This window comes from Anas platyrhynchos, chromosome Z (assembly GCF_047663525.1).
Source record: "Anas platyrhynchos isolate ZD024472 breed Pekin duck chromosome Z, IASCAAS_PekinDuck_T2T, whole genome shotgun sequence".
Classification (NCBI taxonomy): Eukaryota; Metazoa; Chordata; class Aves; order Anseriformes; family Anatidae; genus Anas; species Anas platyrhynchos.
In genome coordinates this window covers 72,453,426-72,473,371 of record NC_092621.1, presented here as the reverse complement: position 1 = coordinate 72,473,371, position 19,946 = coordinate 72,453,426, and the positions used below count along the sequence as shown (strand labels likewise).

Here is a 19,946-nt window from a genome sequence, read left to right as displayed (position 1 = left end):
TTGCCCAGATCACTGACAGCTCTGCCGCTCCACCAGTTTCCTTCTCGTGTGCTCATTAATTAACAAACATCTTCATCAGTTTGCATCAGCTATGTCCCAAGTCTCCAACCTGCAGGGGAAGTGTCAAACGTTGGCAGTAACAGTGCTAACAGCAGACTGAACCCAAATTTTTCCTCAGCCTGCCAGTGTCCAGTTCTCTGCCAGAAAACTGTATGGAGTTAATTAGTCATTACTTATTGCCCAGGCCATGCATACTCCATGTGGCTTGTCTGTACAGCTGCCCTTGGATCAAAAACAAAAAAACAAAGCAACAAAAACAAACAGAAACTATAAAAACAAAACAAAATCAAACAACAAAAAAATAACCCCAAAGGCTAGAAAGTCTCTCCTCCGGAATCTAGGTTATCCAAAATTATCCAAAATTATTTCCAAATATGCTGTCACAGAGACAGGCCAGGGAATGCCAGCAGAGCTCGACGTGATGCACGATTAACCTCTGGTAAACAGGTAGCCAGAAAACAGGCAGATATCTCAGGAAGGGCAATCTCTCCTACACATCCCTGTGGATGCGTGTGGAAGGCTGAAAACACAGCTCACAGCTCAGCTGTACTACTGAACATTTTGGCAGAAATACTGGATTACTGTATGCACAGTCTGCAGTACTAAATTTCAGTATTCCCTGACCTGTAATTTCCTGTGTTTCTGCTTCTACTGAAAATCAAAAGCCTGGCAACCCTCAGCCATATTTAACACAAGTTGGACAAGACGCTCTCTCTTACTACGATGAGACAATTTTCTAAATGGAAGAGAAACTGGCATTGAACTTCGTGTTTCACAAATGAGCTTTTGGCTGTTGCCGTTCTCAAACATTTGGGCTTGTTATTCGATGCGTGTTAGGGGTGAAGCTTCAGACGTTTGCCTTTGAGGTATCACAGCTTCACAGCATCAAGCTTTTACTTTGAAACTTGCTCAGCCAAAAACCTCTTTCATGACTTTATCTGATTACCCTTGCTTGCATGCCTGCGTTCCTCTCTCTTCAAAATCTTTGGTCTTTTGCTGCAGGTAGCTGTTTCTGCACCAAGTCCTGATCAGCCCCCGTGCTTCAATTAAGGGGTGTGCTGCTGTGAACTGTACCATGTGTTAGTCCCTGTGGATACCGTGCTTCTGATGGAGTTTATTCAGCCCCTGCTTTCACCTGTACCACAGGAGATACTCGGAACTGAGGAGGTGATGCCATGAACAGCTTTGATGGAAGTTGTTCTGGGTTGAGCAGAAGGTCAAACCCATCAGCCTCCAGTGGCTACTGCCCACCTCAATCATCCTCTGAGCCTAAGCAGCAGTGACTGCAGTCTGTTGGGCTGCGGCACCACAGGACAATTGGGACCTGCAGGGGCCTCAGGAGGCCTCAAAGTCCACGTGTGTCCAGAGCAGGCTCAGCCCTGGGGTCAGGCCTTTATCCCACGGGGGCTGGAGACTCTCCAAGCAGGGAGATGACACCATCTCTCTGTGCCCTACTCTCCACATGGGGAAAAAGCTTTCCCCTCTCTCCCCAGCCTCTCTGGCCCTGCTCGCTTCCTGCACAAGGCCCGTGGCCTTCTCCTCAGGCCAAGAATAAAGGTGGTGAAAAGGACACACCACCGGGAGACCCTGCAGGACCCTATGGGGCACCAACCTCCAGGCAGATGCCTCCCAGTAGCCACCACCTCAGAGCCTGACCGCCCAACTACTGGGACACCCACTGCAGGCCCCATCACCTTGCTTGTGCATGAGGACACTGCGGGAGTGCTGAAGCCTTGCTGAAGTGAACGTGACATCCCATTTTCCACTTGCCTGTGAATCCAGTCACTTTTTAACAGAAAGCAATGAGGTGGGCTGTGACTCTGTCTTGGTCAAGCCACGCTGACATTTTCCCATCACATTCCTCCCCTCCATGTGGCCTGACAGCTGGCCCAAGAGGGCACTGGACATGATTGTCCCAGCCACCCGAGCAAAACTGACCAACCTGCAATTTCCCGGAAAAACTGGCAGTTTTGCCATGACAAAAATATGGGAACATCTAAAAGATGGGAATAATTATAAGTTGTCATTCCACTGTTTTTCCTTACAAAAAAGAAACTTCATAGAAGTTTCTTGTTCCACTGATCTTTTACTTTGAAAAGTAGCCCTGCATGGCAATTGAAGATTTGAATTTCCTTGCATGGTTGCTCAATTACTCTAGTTTAAACTGAAGTCAAACTTACTTAATCGTCATTATTAGGATTGTGTCCCATTTTCATCATACCTCTGAAGTTTAACTGAGGTCTTCTGTGCTTGAAAACTGGACATTCATACAAACAGTCTGGCTTTGACAGAACTACTTCCTTTAAAACAAATATCACATGGACAGCCTGGAAAAGGACAGACTGCCAGGGACTTTCCTTGGTGTTTTGCCCAAGTAGGAGGCGTAACAATTACAGCTTAACAGTATGCCAGGACAAAGGTGAACTACACAGTAACGTTCTACCAGGTGCAAAAAGCCACTCAACGTACTATATTTGTTTTAATTTTCTTTCTCTTTATTGTTGAGGAAAGGACAAAGTACATTCTGATGAACCAACTCCGATTACACATTAGGAGTAAGCAACATGTTTGTATGAGATAGCCCTCCTATTTTGGACCACTTTCATTTCTCTTGGTGACATGTTTATACAGATTGGAGAAGTCCTCTGCAGTCCTGAGGAAACAGACATTCCAGATAAGCATCAGATGAAGTCCTCCTGTGCTAACTTTGTAAGTTTGCAAACACCAGGAATCAGGATCAGAGAAAACATGCTGCTAAAAATGTGCTATAGCACTATTCCTTTCCAAATCCAACTGGAAGAAACACAGTTACTATATTCCTTAGGCTGTAAGGAATCAGAACCCTGAAGAAAGGTTTTCGCTGATGGCTAGAAAGAAGTGAACTTCTAAAAACACTTATAAATTCTCAGTAGTAGAGGCTAGATTCTTATTTAAGCACATCATTTCCAAAATGACTTGCTAGGTCTCTGAAGGAGTCTTCGACAGAAATAAAAGAACAAAGTTGGGAGACCTTTAGAAAATCGCCATTTTGAAATGAATAACAGAGTGTCAGACACAGAGTTAGTAACATGATTGTCCACCAGTGACATTCTAAGACTCACCATCCCCAAATACACACATTTTTAATGTAACAAGAAGGAAGAACATTTCTTCTTTATTTCAAAGGAGAAAGGATCACGATCCCGTAATATATAGAAATTCTATTAAAAAACAGCAGAAATTAAAATTAAAAAAAATTGCATGACTTTTATTAGAACACTTTTTTCCTGAGCAAGATTTACAACACAACATGCAGATGCATTTAATAACTTACTTCACTATACATTCTGCACTTGTGACAGTTGTGCAACAAAGGTAGCAATTAAGTTTCCAGCTTTTAGTCATCTCAAAGTGACAGCACATTACGTAAACAAACAGAGCTTTACTGTTAGTAGTGTCAGTGTTAAGTCTGCAATGCCTATGAAGTGATTTCAGCTGCACATTTAAAGCTGTTTAGACCTCAAACACAACTTCTACATTAGAAGTTTGAGAAGTGTTTATTACACTTTTTTTCCTACAATCTTAGACATGAGAGTAAAACTTAGTAACGGGCTCTTTTCTGATGGATAAATTGACTAAAAACACAAAATGAAAGGATAATGTCAGTAAAACAAAAATAATTTCAGCATAAGTAACTTATGTCACTGTATGCCTGACAAGTTCTTTGGATGAAGTGCTGACCTCACATTGCAGGAATCCAACATACATGTAAAGCACAAAAAAGAGGCTACAGGACTACATTACATTGTGTAAGGGCTACACAATATAATCATCCAGTAACACAGCTGATTTTTATTCATAATAAATGGCATGCAGTAGGGGCCAAGTTCCACCTGTTTCAGAAGATTTAAATATTTAATTGTAAACTTTTCTTTTTCAGGAAATATAAAGGAATTCTGGACATGTGGAAAAAAAAAAAAGACATTCCCTTTAAGAACTGAGTATTGGACATCTCAGGAAGTTTTGGGTCTCAGTCGTTAACTCTTATGCATGAAGAAGATGCCAAAAAGCTATTTTGAAAACAGAAACCTCTTCATGAAGGACTGCTATGAACAGTTTAAGCAACAAGAAACAGCAGCTTCTCAAATCACAAGTGTATCTCCTTTACAAGGAATATAGAGTTATGAGGTTACACTGAAACATGAAACAAATCTATTCCTGCCTCTGTCCAAAAAGATAAATACACATCATGCAATGCAGATGTATCACTGATTTCGATATAACACACCAAATGTGCCAGAACCATCAAAAAACAATAGGTCTGGTTAACTTGACATTGCACCTCTCTTCATGTTACTGAGAAAGAACGGTTGAGGCACACAAACAGATGAGCTTTTGGACCTCCCTGTTTTTTTCTTTTCAAGTAAAGCAAAGTTGAACATGCACTAACTATGAACTAAAAAGATTGGCACTATTATTGACTTAAATTCACTTAGTAAAAAGTGAATCATATTAGTTCATAACTGTGCTGCTCTCTGAATTAAGGATTAGTAAATACATTAATGGCAAAGTAAAAAGAATTATTTTTATCTTTTAGTTTGGCTATACGCTTTGTGTTCTTTGGAAAGGTCTAATACTTTAATCTGAACCTTATTCTAACTGACAATAGACAACGCAGAAGCAATTTAGACACAAACACAACTGCTGCTGAATGATACAGGTTTCCTGCTTTGTGTTTTGAAAGAGCTCAATTATGCTGGATCACTGAATACTTAACCGCAGGATGGCCAACAATCTGTGACATAGTATCCTGGTTGGCATTTACATGCATGAAGCAGCTTAAATAATGACCCAGTTCCCATGTGCAGAGTGCTGCTATTTATGCTGCTATTAGCCAACAGTTCGCCCGCAAGAACACTGTGTAGTATATTTAAAAACAAACAAAAAACACAAACAAAAAATCCCCACATCTTTAAATGCTGCAAATGGAGCCAGTAGTGTATAAAAGGGAGATAAAGGAAGGCATATTTCAGAATTGTACCATATACATAAGAACAAATACATTTAAAAACTCCTTGAAACTCTGGAAAAGCTCCTATCCCCTGACCTCCCTGATTAGAGAGGACATACTCATTGTTTTCTTTACTGACACAGCAGAAAAGGGAAAAACAGACACACACTTGAAGGAAATCTGAGGGGAAAGAAGATAAAAGTGCCTCCCTTTGTCATACACAACACGTTCAAATTTACCTACTGAGCCCATATGGCAAAGGAACGTCTGGTAACGTTTATTTTTACGGTTAAAAAAAAGCACAAAGAAGAGATGGATTCATTATAATCATGCTTTCCTTGCTATGCTGATATTCCCTCTGATACATCCCCCTCCTGCTTCAGACAGATTGTAGTGTTACTTGATTCCTACTGATCCATTCTAAATCAGGTCAACGAGTGTCACAAGTTCACACTGAGAGATTTCTTTTAGTGCCATGCAAGGCAGCGATATTACACATTAGCAGTGAAGAGCTTTAAAATGTCATTAGCATATCACGTTCCTGCACACTAGTGTAGAACGGCCTCCCAAAGATGAAGGAGTGTAGACCCGGTTTAATCTTCTCAGCCAAAGCCATTATTATGTTAAGATCGCCCTCTGCTGTTAAGTCAAGATCAATCTTTAAGCTACGAAGAGACTTAAAAGGTTTTTTTCCTTTTTGCCTGAAAGAAAATAAAGGGGGTTTGTAAAAAAAGAACACAGTTTCTCAAAGCCTGCTTTAGATCTGTTCACTTACGTGTCATCCTCTATGTATTTTATTAAAGTTAAGGCTTTTCTGTGAAGGACTAGTAGAAATTGTGCAAGGAATGTACTCCTCAGAGACAAGCCAGGTTTTAGATGAAAGATCTGTTAAAAATTATATGAGAAAATCAGCTGGATACTGAAATTCAAGAATCATTTTAAGAATGTGTAATATAGAAAAACATTGCATACACATGTAACGTGTTCCTAATTATACCAAAGCAAGCACATTAGCAGCAGATTTGTAGGCATACTCAAGATTCATTCTTAGTTTTCTTGCCACTCAGATGCAATGTGTTAAACTTGAAACTTCTACCTTTTTTTTAAAAAAAAATTATTTTGATAAAGTACTATTTTCCTTCTAAAAATGATCTGAAATGGATCTCAGGTAGCTTATTCAGTACTGTAATTGTAGACACTCTTACACAGCAAACGAAAATATGCACTGTTTTTCATATATAAGAAGTAGTTTCAGTACTGTATTATTACAAATGACACTTAAGCATTTTTTTTAAATCATTTGTTACCAGACAGACATTTTAAATGGTCAGTTCTTGATGCCTTCTCTAGCTATGCAGAAAAGAATCACAGCACTTGTATGAAAAAAGAGGTACCACACCAACAAAGCATCTATTCATGTTAAATTACCTGTTACTAAGAGTTCAAAATACTGTTCTCTAGCTCTTGTTCTTTCTGAAAAAGCAATTATTACCTGATCCAGAAAGGCTTTTACTAATGTATCTCGATGCAGGATATCTTGAAAGACATTTCTAAAGAAAAAAAAAATAAAAAGCAAACAGATACATGAGGTAATGACATGAAGAGACAGCTATGTCCAGCAGCTGTGCACATAATACTATTGCTTTTTACGGTTTGGCAGAAATTGAAAGTGCATTCAAAATTTGAGTCAATTATAATCGTGTTACTTAAAGGTAATATAGAACTTTTAAGCAGAACTTTCAGGAGAAACGCATTAAACCCTGAAAAGCCACTGGGACTTGCCAAGTACACTTGGCTCTGGAATATGTTATTTATAACAGGCAACAAAATTACCATGACACTGTCAGTATCACTGGATTTCAGTAATACTTAATGCAACAAAAACACTCACAGAACTCCTAAATTCTGCAGAACAAATACAACCACCAGAGCTCAAGAAGCTTCTTACAAGAAAAAAAAAAAAAAACAAAAAAAAAAAAACAGAACTCCAGTACTTTTTGTATTAGAAAGCATGCTTTACACCTTATTCTTTCATCTCAAATCAAGTAATTTTAAGACGCTTGGGAGGGAAGTACATACAAATCAGGTGTGAAACTCTCATCTGTGTGGATAATAGGATCTTGAGACATTTCTTCATCTGAATTAGCTCTCCAAAATGCTGTCAGCTCGGACCTCATGTACCGACGTTGGTTGTAGATGTGTTCATGACATGGGGGCATCTGCTTCACTGTATTGACATCTACATCTATATGTGTTGTGGGATATGGAGCATACATTACTTGACGGAAGGGCAACACAAAGCTTCCTGTTGCATCCTGTTTTAGTCAAAACAAAACAAAACTCTTCTAGTTACTTAGAAAAAAACAAAACCAAATTGGAACAAAACAATAGGAAAACATCATGCCTACATTTCAAATCCCATTTGTGTAGACACATTTTGTTTGAATGAAATCATAGCTGTAACCAGACAAATGTCCTCAATACTGCATGATTCTGCTAATGTAATGGTGAAAACAGGTATTGAGGTATCCTGTGTATTCCACTGCATCATCTGATTCTTGAATCCATTAACATTTCAATATGATATTTATCTGTGAAGTTTAGACTGCTCATTAGAGCAAAAAGTATTACTTTCCTAATTACCTTCACTAGTTGCTACAGCCCAAATAAACTTGCCAAATAAACTTGGAAACCACAGGACTGATGGACTGTTCTCTTTTACTGATGTAACACAGAAACTGAATGCTTTCTTGAATTCTAGCCCCAAGAAGGCAAAATATTATTATTATTGTATTAAACATAGGAATAATTCTGATCAATACTCAACCCAAGAAATGTCTGGGTCAGAGAAAAGACTGGCTTAGAATTTTAACATGCAAAGAGTCATAAGCCAGCTCTTGCACCAAGAAGAACTCAAGTGAAGATATATTTCTTCAAACATGAATGCAATTATGCACGTGATTATCATATGTGCACACATCCACATATGCTGAAGAATGCTCTTAAACACAGAATAGAATTTTACTAAGTGTACTTACTTTGAGTAAGCCTTGAACAAAAAGCCCTGACTCATATTTGAAAGAAGACTCATTTCTACAGAGTCTGGAACATTTCCGCTCTGATGGTGTAAGAAACAGACACAATGTTCTCACAATCTGCATTAAAAAGGACAGGTTCAAAAACAAAACAAAACAAACAAGAAAATGTAAGGAATTAAGTGATCTTCAATTGCAATTTCTGACTTCATCCTGCTTACTAGAAAAAACTAAAATTGAGTAACATCAGAGAATAGCGACATGCTTAAATAATTAAGATGTAAGCCATGCAATTCCAATTTCTTGTCAAATGAAAAGGAAAGCCTAAATTTTTGGCAACACTTTTTGCCAACTATGTAGAACAAAAAACTTTTGCCTTTTGATGCCTCTTCATATTACATAAACGTAAGTTGCTGTGATTAATTTCCTAGCCTTTTAAGCCTCTTGTTCCATATTGAAATGTCAGCTATTGTCTGCTATGAGGCACATTTAATTTTATAAATAAGCATCCATGCTTATTTCCTCATTAATTTGCTCAAACTCTCCATTAAAAGCAACAAAGGTACTTTATTATTTTAAGCTTCTATACTACAACTGCTGCAGGCAATCATGTCCAAATGCAAATATATATTCTTGTCTCGTAGTCAAGCATACATTACTGACTAATGTTTTTGCCTGCAGTAGTTTTTTTTTGTTTGTTTGTTTGTTTTTTACTTTAAGTAAAGCTAAGGTATACTATAAAAAAAGGAATTATTTCAAAACATAGCACCACAACACAACGGCCACACTACTGATAAGAGCCTATGCAATTTTAAATAAATTTGTCCAGAATAGATCTTGAGACTCACATTCTTCTAGACTGCTTTTTTAAGTACTCAACTTATCAATACATTGTTACACACACTCATAACCATTTAGACACCTAAGCCTTTTTATTAATTATAATACTTAGTAGTATATTGCACGTAACTTAGTAATGTGCAAATTCTACATCACTAAAACTATGTGTATTAACTATGGTTAACTGACTTCCTCTGAGGACTGAGATTTTTCTTTTCTCAGGTTCCCTTGTAGCTCATAGTTGTTTTAATTGAGCACCAGCATTTATCACTTATTTGATCAGAGGTGCTTAATCACTACTGCTAAAAACACACAAAACAATGTATTCTTTCTCCAGATTCCTGTAAAGCGTCCTGAAGAGCATATTTCAAAACACAGGTTTACTGAAGATGCCTTACATTTTCTGAATCTTTTTACAAGAAGGTATGTTTCACTGCAGCAGAGAACCCTGCATAATGTAAAATATACATTATACAATTGTATATTTTATATAATTAATACAGGCTAACCGTTAATTTTATTTGACGCTGAAGCTATCAATAAACACATATGTCAAAAAAGCATCAACTTCAAGAATTATTTTTTTCAAAGGAAGGCTTTAGTCTTACTAAGTGAACTAGAACACAATGCCTATTACAACACTATTAAAAGGAAAATCAGACAGAAAAGCCCAACATGCATAAAAGATTTCCAATCAAAAAATGAAGTTACCTAAATATACTGCTTCACCACATGTACTGCAGTAGAAGCTTTGTCCTGGTCTTGGAATGGGGAACTATTGTTACTGCATTGCACAGAGGCCCCAGTGTAAATTGAAAACTTATCGTGCTATGGAACTACAAAGAACCTTACCCTCAGAGCAATACTGGTATACTCATTAAGTGCAGTGGTGCCTAATACCTAAAAAGCTGTAGGATTGCACATTTTTTATAAAATCCTTCTTTTCACTCCCAGTTGCAGGGAATTCTGAATCAATGAGGTTTATTAAAGGACTCAACTGTGAACATAGAGAGGCAATTGATCTAGTGAAATACATTTTCTCTCTAAGAAAATAACACTTTCTTCAATGATTTGTCTCTGAATATCCTAACTGAAAACTAACCAGCACTTTTATTAGAAGGAATGGAATAACAGCCTAATTAAATGCCAGTCAAAGGCAAACGTTTCTGAACAAAATGCCAATACATTGCAGAATGCTATAAAGAAATAGACTTTAAGATGTATTTCAATGGGAAGTAAATACAAGCGTATCTCTTCCAAGAATTACTTTCAATTTATCTGAAGCAATCAGTTTGGTATAATCAAAAAAACATGTACAAAAAGTACTTGGAGAATTCTGAATAAGGAACATTTCATTTGATTTTTCCTTCACATACTCAGCTTAAAAAAAGCATCAAGAAACTCGCCATTTACACAAAAAAAAAAAAAAAAAAAAAAAAGAGAAAAAGCAGGGCAGGTTATAATTTTGTATCAGTTCAAATTCAGTATTTGATAATGGGCAAAAAGAAAACAGCATGGCAAAAAATTACGTCTACCAGAAAATGTAATTACGTTCCTGTTCAGAAATGACTGATTCCAAAAGTATATACGTTCTGCTTTTCTCCATTAAGAGAACAGATAATGCTTTTTTTTTTTTTTTTTTTTTTTTTATCATCTAGACCTGAAGGCTCCGAAGTATCATCCCTACTGATAAATTCTGCACGTGCTCCACCAAGTTTGCTGACACACTGAGTTGTTTTTGTTTTTTTTTTTGGTTTGTTACAGTACTCAATTTTAGGTGTTTATATCTGCATTTTGCTTCTCTGGTTCTTCTGGAACCGGTTACAGTTACAGTCAGCTGTAATCTGTTCAGATAGCACATTTTAGCTAGCAAAACTTACTTTAGAAGCTCAGACTCAATTAGAACATATGTATAACAGTACTAATTACATTAAATTCACTGGTTTTCTTATAGTTTTCAGAATACAACTGATAAGGCAATTTTCTGGCAGAATTATCAACTGCTAGAACAATCAACAGAATATAACCACACAATGTCCTCTCCTTCTCCAACCTAAAGCATGTTTATATAAAAAACTTTTTTTCAAATAACACACTAACACTGCTTATAATTGGCATTTAAGTTTCATTTATTAAGAACTGTGTTACCTTATTAACTTTTTCTGCACTGCTTCCTACAACTACAGAACAACCACAGGTCTGCAGATGTGAACTAATTGCACTGCAAATAAAAACAAACACAGGTTAATAAATTTAATCAGACTTTTCAAATAAAACCATTATCATCTTTACAATAAGAATTAAGGGCTGGAAGTTACACTACAAGTCTATAGCATAGCCCTCACATACGTGGGTACTGTTGAAATCAAAAGTTCAGCAGTATCTGTATTTGCAGTTTGGTGAATAAAAAGATTGCCAGACAGAACCTCCAAACACCACTTACAGAGCAAATAGAAATCATTACTGTATCACTGTATCACAAAATCAATTAAAAAAATATCATCTAAAGCAACAGAAGAAATATTAATAATGAAGGATCTGAAACTGTCTTGAAAGATGACCTGTTCTCATTATTTTGACACAACTGTGGATCAGAAGCTAGTTTTGGGAGACCTGGCAGGTAAACTACTAATTTGGCAACTACAAGGGTAAGGGCGCTTCATATTCCAGTCCCTTGGAATACAGCCAGGCAAGCAGAGAGATGGGTGATCTTGTCTCATGAGCTGCCATCAGCAAAGCCATGATTTAGTTTAGCAAAGCCATGATTTAGTTTACCTTAAGTTTGGAGGGTGCAGTAAGTACGCCCGGACTAACCATGGCAACTCTTAACCTATCCCTAGCAAACTTCTTCTCAGGTTCCTTTCTTCACTCTCTCCTTGTGCCTCACCTTCTCAAACCCATAGCTGGCCCCCAGTTTCAAAAAGTCAAGATACCACTAGGTAGTTTTCTGCAATACCTATCGATATATGGAAGCACAATTATGTTATCTTACTGAAGGATGCTTCGTATGGTGATTGACCAGTTCTAATAAACACTTCTAACTGATAAGGATTGTAACAGCTACACTCAGACTCTGAAGTCCAGGAGATGGGCTTTATACTGGACTTGTTACTATTTATCTTACCAATTTTAAGTTGGATTTAAGGTCACTTGAATTCTTCCTTTGGGACAAAATCAGAAGTTTTGTTTCATTTAGAAGTTACTAAGAAACTATGAGTTTATTTTACAAGTTGGTATTGTTAAAATGGCAGTTCATTTTGCTTAATCCAGTTCTTATCCAATGACACAGAAATCCACTCCAACACCACATTCAAGACTCAAAATCTGAACCTAGATGAGCAGACAAGCTTTGCTTCCCTCTAAAAAGCAGACAAGCTGACATTTCGGCCAATCACACAAACTGTGATTCTTTCCTTGTCTGCACAAAATTTCCATGAAGAAGTAGTAGCACAAAGAGAGAACTGATACCCTTCGTTATCCCTGCAGTCTATTACATGCCTCCAAAATTTACATATGAGAATAGCTCACTAATCAATAGCTTTAGTTATTTACAATAACTCATTCCCTAATATGCACTTCATTTTTTTCTGAAAGATTGCGTTATAAGTCTGAAAACACAAAGAAATCCTAAATTCTCCAGAAAAGTGAATACAACATTATTGTGAAGAATTAGTTAATGTGATGCTGTTTAAATAGACTACAAACTCTTTAGCACTAAGTGCTGTTATATAGGAGATGTTCTGAAACACAACACCAGTTAAAATATGCTTTTCCATATGAAGAGACCAAGTTGCTCTGAAGTGTAACTATTTCCACTTATGCAGCAGAAATGGGGGGAAAAAATAAAAATGGATAATTTAATAATAGGCACTCCACATGCCATGCCATTAATACTTTAATTCATAATTAATGCATTAGGCATGACTCAGTGTTTTGGTTAATTCATAAAGACGTTAGACTTTGGCTTAGAACTTCAGAGAAAAAGTGTCAAGCAAAAATTGTATTTGATAGGAATTCTATTTTCAAGCAAATGTCTGACAACACAGTCGAACAGCTGCAGCTACTAGCCCAGAACCATTCTTTTAAGAACAACTTACTGAGATTTTTGTCTAAGAAATTCTGCAGAAGTCAAGAAGTCAAACAATTTAACCCCTCCTACGAAAAAAGCTATTATAACACATGTTGACGTGCACATACAGATACCTGTACACTCACACAAGTTTAATCAATTTTACTACAGCATAAGTCAAAACAGAAATTCATACTTGAGAAGAAATCCTTCATGGCAACTATCCCCAATGTCATCATCATTTAGCACCGTCTCACTTATCTGAAATGCAGATAAACATAAACAAAGGTTAGAAAAAGATCACCTTAGAATTAAGTGATTTTGTTTTTTGATAGGTGGGAACTGTTTGGGATCCATTTAAGGTACATTGTAAGACTGCCAGAAAAGAACAACCTTAAAAAGACCTTCTGACTTACCCAAAGCATTTTGAAAATAAGAAAGTCACTCAATTATTATTATTATTATTTCCCCCAGCAGCAATGACAATAAGATCCCTCCCAGTGTTTTTTCTTAAAGTCTTGTCCAGAATACTTTAACCTAGTCCATGTGAAATCATTCCTACTTTTTTCATGAGAACACTATACTACATTGGAACAGATACCAACATTAAAGCCATCTACCTCCCCATTTGTTTTTCATCAAATAGCCTTTCCACATGGCTCTTAGGAAGCATGTCACCCCAGGCAGTCCATTTTGCTATGTGCTAACCATAAAAAGCACTGCTAGTACTGTTAGCATTTACCAAACTAAAACTGTTATACCATTCCCTACAGCATTTAGGAGAACTTGATGTGAAACAGCAGAAGCATACAGGAATTTATGACAACTGGTTTTCTTTTTTTTTTTTCCTGCCAGAGAGCAGCAAATTAGATTGGTGGTGTCTTTCTCTTATTCAGAACACAAAGGACATAGGGACTTACATCTATTTCTTCTGGAACACTGTGTGATTTCATAGATGAAAGGAGCTCCATTACAGGAATGACTTCTCCTGTCAGCATTGGAATGATGCTCTGGCCCTGTGCAATAAATAAAATGCTTGAAGTGCAGTATAAGAAATTACTAATAACATAAACTTGCAGTTTTATCGAATTATAGAATCATATAGGTTGGAAAAGACCTCTAAGATCATCTGCTCCAACCTCTAACATGCAAAAACATCTTTAAAATCAAATTACATGCAAAGCATCTTTAACTTCCTATTGTTTCAAAGTGTGGTTGTGGGTGTCAACTGATACACAGTCTTCTATGGTTTCGCTCATCATTCATTATGAACTGGAAACATACATTTCACTTTTCAACATCATGTCTAAAATACGTTTTCAGGGTCCTGTGCTAATTTTCCCCATCAGTTTGATCTGCCCACACAAGACATATTTAGAATGAGATAATCTGATCATATCGTATAACAAACAATTACTATTATACATTTATAGATCCGAAATCTGACATTTTGATGACAGGAAAAAGAAATCAGGCTATTATTTATTAACATGTGAAATTATTTATGATTTATCTGATTTCATCTTTTCACAAGAAAACCAAAGCCACAATTTTGTATTTGCAGTTTCAGAAATTAAAGTCTTTTCACAATCTTATGCATTAAGTCTACCATCACATTTCAGCACAACAGACTGTATGTCTCTGTAAAACAGCCTAGTGAATGACCACCTTTGACAGGAGGAGAGCATAAATCTAGGAAGCTACTACCTTTACAGAGCTTCAAGTTCAAGTAAATGAATTCTCTTTTCTGAAAGGTAATATTCTTCATAGATTTCCACTTCTCCCACAAAGTGATGAAATACATTTTCCTTCAATTTGTTCACAGCTTCCATCATCCTATCTTCAGAAAGTTTGTCTCCTGTGCATGTCAGGTCACCAGCCAGTCCAAAGTATCTTCCTGGATCCCAAAAATAAGAAGCAGCACCAACTTCTACAGTCATCAGATCCAGTCAAACAGGTTTGTGGTGGTGGGCCATACGCATCAACCAGATGGTCTTACCTGATCCTCCATTCTCTCCGTGCCTTCCAAGACAATCTTCTGGAAATGTTCTTGCCTCTCCTGAGCAAGAGAAGCAGTTAAATATAAACGCTCTGGCACTTGTTTATATATGTATGCACACAACAGTCATATGGAACAATTTCTTCCCTGTTGAGGCATGCTTCTCAGGTTCAAATTTCGATGTTCAAGTCTTTTTTCTTTTACAGAGCTGATATTGGTAGGAAGCGGTGTCATTTTAAACAGATCAATGTTCCCTGAGATTAAATCAACACCCCATCAAACCTCTCACATGCTTGGGCAGGAGTGGCAGGAAAACGAGGGTGTGATGGCAATGACAAAAGAACATTTTCTTCGTTACAGACCAAGAAAATGCCATATGATCAGACTATGGTGCAGAACTCCACGTTATGCATTTCTATTTCAAATGGGTAAGGTGAGAGATTTTTCTATTTCAAAAGGGTAAGAACTGATGGTTCCTGATGCAACCAGAGAAAAAATGAGATCTCTTGAATGAAGATTATGTCTGGGGAGGGTAGGTATTCACCATTTTTTTTTTCCACATCTTGAGACAATGACAAGTCTTCAAATCATTGTTTTGTAAACAAGTACAGAGACACAAAACCTCAAACTACGCAAAACACTGCACAAAAGACCGTACAAAGTTCTCAAAACAGACTAATCAGAAGCTGAGCCTTAATTAACAGAACAATCGATACAGTGTGTAAAAAAAAATCAAAGATGCAGACAGAAATAATGATAGCTTTTGCTATACACTAAGTAGTTGTTGCCTTCTTAATGGTTGTGACTGAATTGCTTGAAGCTGATCAACCTCAAGTGGGAAGAGTCCACAAAATGTTTTTTGAGCAGATGAATAGGTAGCAAGCTACAGTGAATTGCCCTAAAACAGCTGTAAAACTCATCTGACCACTTTAAAGAAATATCAGTGAAAAATAACATTGGAACTTGGCAGATTATTCCTTTGGGGACCTTGAGCTTTGACTTCAGTAAGACATACTCGATAATGAAGATCTTTTGCTTCAAAAGAAGTCAGTCTTCATGAAGACCAGGCTGAACAAATGACATAAGCCACTTCTTTTTAGAAATATAACTGCTACAAAGTATCAGACAAACACCCAGACCATAAAATTTAGGTAAATATTTGGGGTTTCTAATCTCACACAGCAGACTTGATTGGAGTTGCTTGTCTTTGCCAGTCTCAGCATTGTTCCATGTTTCTCCTAGTCCTTGAGTTCAGTTTCTTCTCTCTGAACACAAGTTGTGACAGCTGATAATCACAACACCCATTAGAAATGCCAGAACAGATGCATAGTTCCTCTCAGATACTATTTCAACCTTTTGTATGCTGTTGTAGCCATAGCTGCTGAACTGCCTCAAACAGCAAACTATAGTGTTTGGGCCTGTTTTTATTCAATACTGTAATTCTACAACTCATACCTAAATTTTAATTTACACTTTTAATGCAGTTTAGTATCTTCTAGGTAAGTCTGCAGATATGCAGTAAACATGCAGGCACGCTTTTCCTCCAAAGAAAAATAATAATAAAAAAAGACAATAAATGTCTCTTTTAGAATCTTGAGTTGTTGTGGCTGATTTAGTTGACCTAGCTACTTAAAGATCATCTGAAAAAAAATTAAGAACTTCATGACTAGTTTCAGAGGGAACTACAAGAAAACACTTTGTCGTTCTCAAAGCCACTTGAGGGCCATTTTTACTGCAGCAACAGATTGATATGGGTCAATGTCAAAAAAGAGTGAAGACGTACAGTATTTAACAATAACAGACAATTCTTATTTGACCATTCACATAAGACATCAGTGGCAAAAACACTAAATGACAGAGAAACAATGTAATCAAGAGCGTGAGGTAGCATTCGTTTGTGTCAAAAGTACTAACATCCAGTGAACAATTTATTTTAGGAATTAGGAATGTACCATTGCTTTCTACTCTATTGAAAATTAAAATTTACGTCCTAACTTTACTCCAAAAAAAATAAACACTAGATTATCAAGAGCAAACATGAAAGAAGACACTGCCAACCATCAATGGACACTGTTAAGTGTAACAAAAAAGAAATGACAATGCAAAATTTATGTCAACTTCTTATTTTTGGAATCTTAATTAGAACACTTAAAAAGGAAGTTTAAAATATGTTGACTAGAGGTCTCAGAAGAGGAACAAAAACATGATGGAACAACCATGCATCACCACACGCATTACAGCTGACATGCAATGTTTTGCTCTAAGACAAGTTATACTCCGTGAAGACAACAGAGTGTTTTTATTATTAGAATGCCATTGGCTTTTAACAAAAATATGTAATAATTTCATTTGCATAAGGAAACACTCATAAGGTACCCAAAATAAAGAGCTGCAACTCTTCAAAAATTTTACTGTTTTTTCCATTTTTCAGATTCAAAAGCAGCAATATTTGGACTGAAGTAGCTATATTTTCTTTGTTCTCCCATCAGTTTAATGCAATTTAACACCTGCCAAACTGTTTGCTGATACCCTTTTTCGATAAATAAAATATGACTACAATATATAGGATGACAGTATTAATTCCATCAGTTCCCGTTTTGAACTTCAACAGCAAAAAAAAAAAAAAAAATGTGAAGCAGTAAATTTACAATTCTACCTTGGTTAAATACAGTAATTAACACATTTAAAAGCAATGACTTAAATCAAATTCAGAAAGATGAAAAACTTTACAGGACAGCTAATTTAACTAAATAGCTTTGTATATCCTTCTATAATATTTCCAGGGCAAATCATGTGGCTAAAAACCCCAGCCTCAAATCTGGTGACATACGGATAACTTTCTAACTTCAAAATCCTACCCTTGTAGAGAGGTCAGCCGCCTCCAAGTTCCTGTGTCAACACAAAAGGTGTCACAAGATCTTCATTCTTGGTTTTGCTCAAGACAACTATTTTTAGGAACGAACAACAAACCTACCTTATGCATCCATATTCTTCCTTTCCTTATAATATGTGTTAACCTATCCACGCACACTCTGTGAAGAGGTAGGTAGAAGCCAAGTTCACTTTGTGGAAGTATGATTGACAGTCCGTATGTGCTTCTGTCTCCATTCCAGTTTCCATCAAAGATTAAAGAAACAATTATAACCCTTTTTTCTGCCAAGACAAAGAACTTCACATCTATTGCACCGCTTTCCGCATTTCGAAGTATTTCTCCGTTCAGGGTGTGGTTAGCAAGGAAGGTTATTTCACCATCACTGAGAAGTACCTGGTCTGTCTTAGGGGCCCAGATATGCCGCACTCGAGGGCCAAGAATGTTGTCCCAGTAAGCAAAAGTGGCAGCTAATAATGGTGACTCGCCATTCAAAGCAATCTCTGTTTTGGCCACTGCGGGAGATGGCGGCGGACAAAGAGCTGACATGACTGCTTCGTCTCTTGCGTATCACTGAAACGCTTACATGACCTAAAAAACAAAGGTTTTGGAGGAAAAAAAAAAATAGTAATTAGAGCACTACTCATTAATTAGAGCGCTACTCATTATGACCACTTTTTGTTGCATTCCCAAATAGGCCTTTAAGAGACAGCTCCGACTTTTTACACCTGAGATTTCACGGTAGACTATGTTCACAAAGGAAATTCATCTGTGTGCAGCGATGGAGCACGCATGACAAGTGTGTCAGACCTCGGGGTGCCCTTTACTCACTACTCAAGTATGACCAGCCTGCACAACATCCAACCTGGGGACTCTGCATGGTAAACACTGCCTTCACCTATGGGTGGCTGGGACCTTCACCTATGGGTGTCCGGGACCTTCACCTGCGGGTGTCCCGCTGGTGGCTGGGACACCAGGCGAGTCCTCGAGCACTGTGTGGTGGGTATCGATGGAAGACGCCTCGTGTTCCTCAGGCACAACCTCCTGGAGACGCGTGCCCTGGCAGCTGCCAACAGCCCCGCTGCTTCCCCACCCCAAGGGCTTGGGGGATGATAAATACACCAGAAAGGGGGCTGGTGAGCACGCTCGGCCCAGGACAGGCGGCTGCCACAACCCAGGCGCTGCTCCGAGGGCCAGCACCAGCCGCCTCACGGTGCCAGCCGTGACACCCCCACACCGCGCCCCTCCATGCGCGCCTCACGGCGGGCACCGCACCCTCAGGCCCGACAGAACGAGGTTAGCCCCCGCCCGAGGGCAGCCTGAGCACCACCCAGGCGCCGATTCTGCCTTCGGGCAGGACCCACACCCCCAAGACCCAGCTCCTCAGCGCTCCCAAAACCGCTCCGGGGCCGTGACGCGCACCCGCCCCCGCCGCCCGCCTCCCACCCGCCCTGCCTGCCTCACCTCACCTCACCTGCGCACCCACCGACCGGCCTCCGCCGCGATGCGCATGCGCGCCGCCGGCACCCTCCCTCCTCCTCCCCTTTGGAGCCGCCCCTGGGCGGCGCGGCGAAATGGCGGCGCCGCGGGGACAAGATGGCGGTGGGAGGAGCTGCGCAGTGCCCGCCCCGCAGGCGCGGGGAGGGCGGTGGTGGGTTGGGGCTGTCACCTGCTGCAAAATAAACAATCAAATAAACAAACAAACCCACGTCTGGTGTAGAAAAGCAAGGGGAGAAGGTGTTGTTTGTGAAGGAAGCCTCGGGTGTATGTGGCTGGGGAAGCAGGTTTGTGCTAGCCGCAGTGTTTCACGAAGGGGCTTTTAAGATAGGAAGTTTATGACAGGTTAGAGACCAAACAATCTGTATGCAAAGCAGTGAAAGTGCGCTGTTTCAGGCTTCATTTAGTTTTACAGATCCACAGCAAGTATCTTTACCTTGTTTCCAAACTAAACCACCACACAAAAGCTCTATGATTAAACAAGAGCACAGAGAAACAGCAGAATTAAAATCTTTTAGGACATTGCTGATACTTGCTGTAGTCAAAAAACAGGTATCAACATCGATGGAATTTCACCACTTGCTTGT

General features: G+C 38.4%; 1 protein-coding gene across 5 annotated transcripts; it reads right to left on the bottom strand.

The window, feature by feature from the left end:
• Positions 1–2,529: 2,529 nt before the first annotated feature.
• C9orf72 (C9orf72-SMCR8 complex subunit) lies at positions 2,530–19,471 on the bottom strand. Of its 5 annotated transcripts, none has more exons than XM_038170620.2 (11): positions 19,337–19,471; positions 17,968–18,453; positions 14,994–15,053; positions 13,915–14,010; positions 13,191–13,255; positions 11,074–11,146; positions 8,089–8,205; positions 7,130–7,365; positions 6,543–6,600; positions 5,826–5,935; positions 2,530–5,751 (listed from the first exon to the last, which is right to left on the bottom strand). In XM_038170620.2, the coding sequence occupies exons 2-11, from the start codon at positions 18,409–18,411 to the stop codon at positions 5,565–5,567; spliced, it is 1,446 nt and encodes a 481-aa protein (XP_038026548.1). In that variant the 5' UTR covers positions 18,412–18,453; positions 19,337–19,471; the 3' UTR covers positions 2,530–5,564. The 5 variants fall into 5 exon arrangements, with proteins under 5 accessions (XP_038026548.1, XP_027302204.2, XP_038026551.1 ...); XM_027446403.3 differs by having other exon boundaries at positions 19,332–19,437; XM_038170621.2 differs by having other exon boundaries at positions 5,414–5,751; positions 19,327–19,423.
• Positions 19,472–19,946: the final 475 nt, after the last annotated feature.

Bases quoted from the DNA above. Each gene is read 5' to 3' on its own strand.
- C9orf72 (XM_038170620.2), bottom strand. From the start codon at position 18,411: ATGTCAGCTCTTTGTCCGCCGCCATCTCCCGCAGTGGCCAAAACAGAG. The intron at 5,936-6,542 runs GTAATAATTGCT...AATTTTTAACAG, and splicing joins TAAAAGCCTTTCTGGATCAG to ATCTTTCATCTAAAACCTGG. The intron at 5,752-5,825 runs GTAAGTGAACAG...ATTTTCTTTCAG, and splicing joins AAATACATAGAGGATGACAC to GCAAAAAGGAAAAAAACCTT.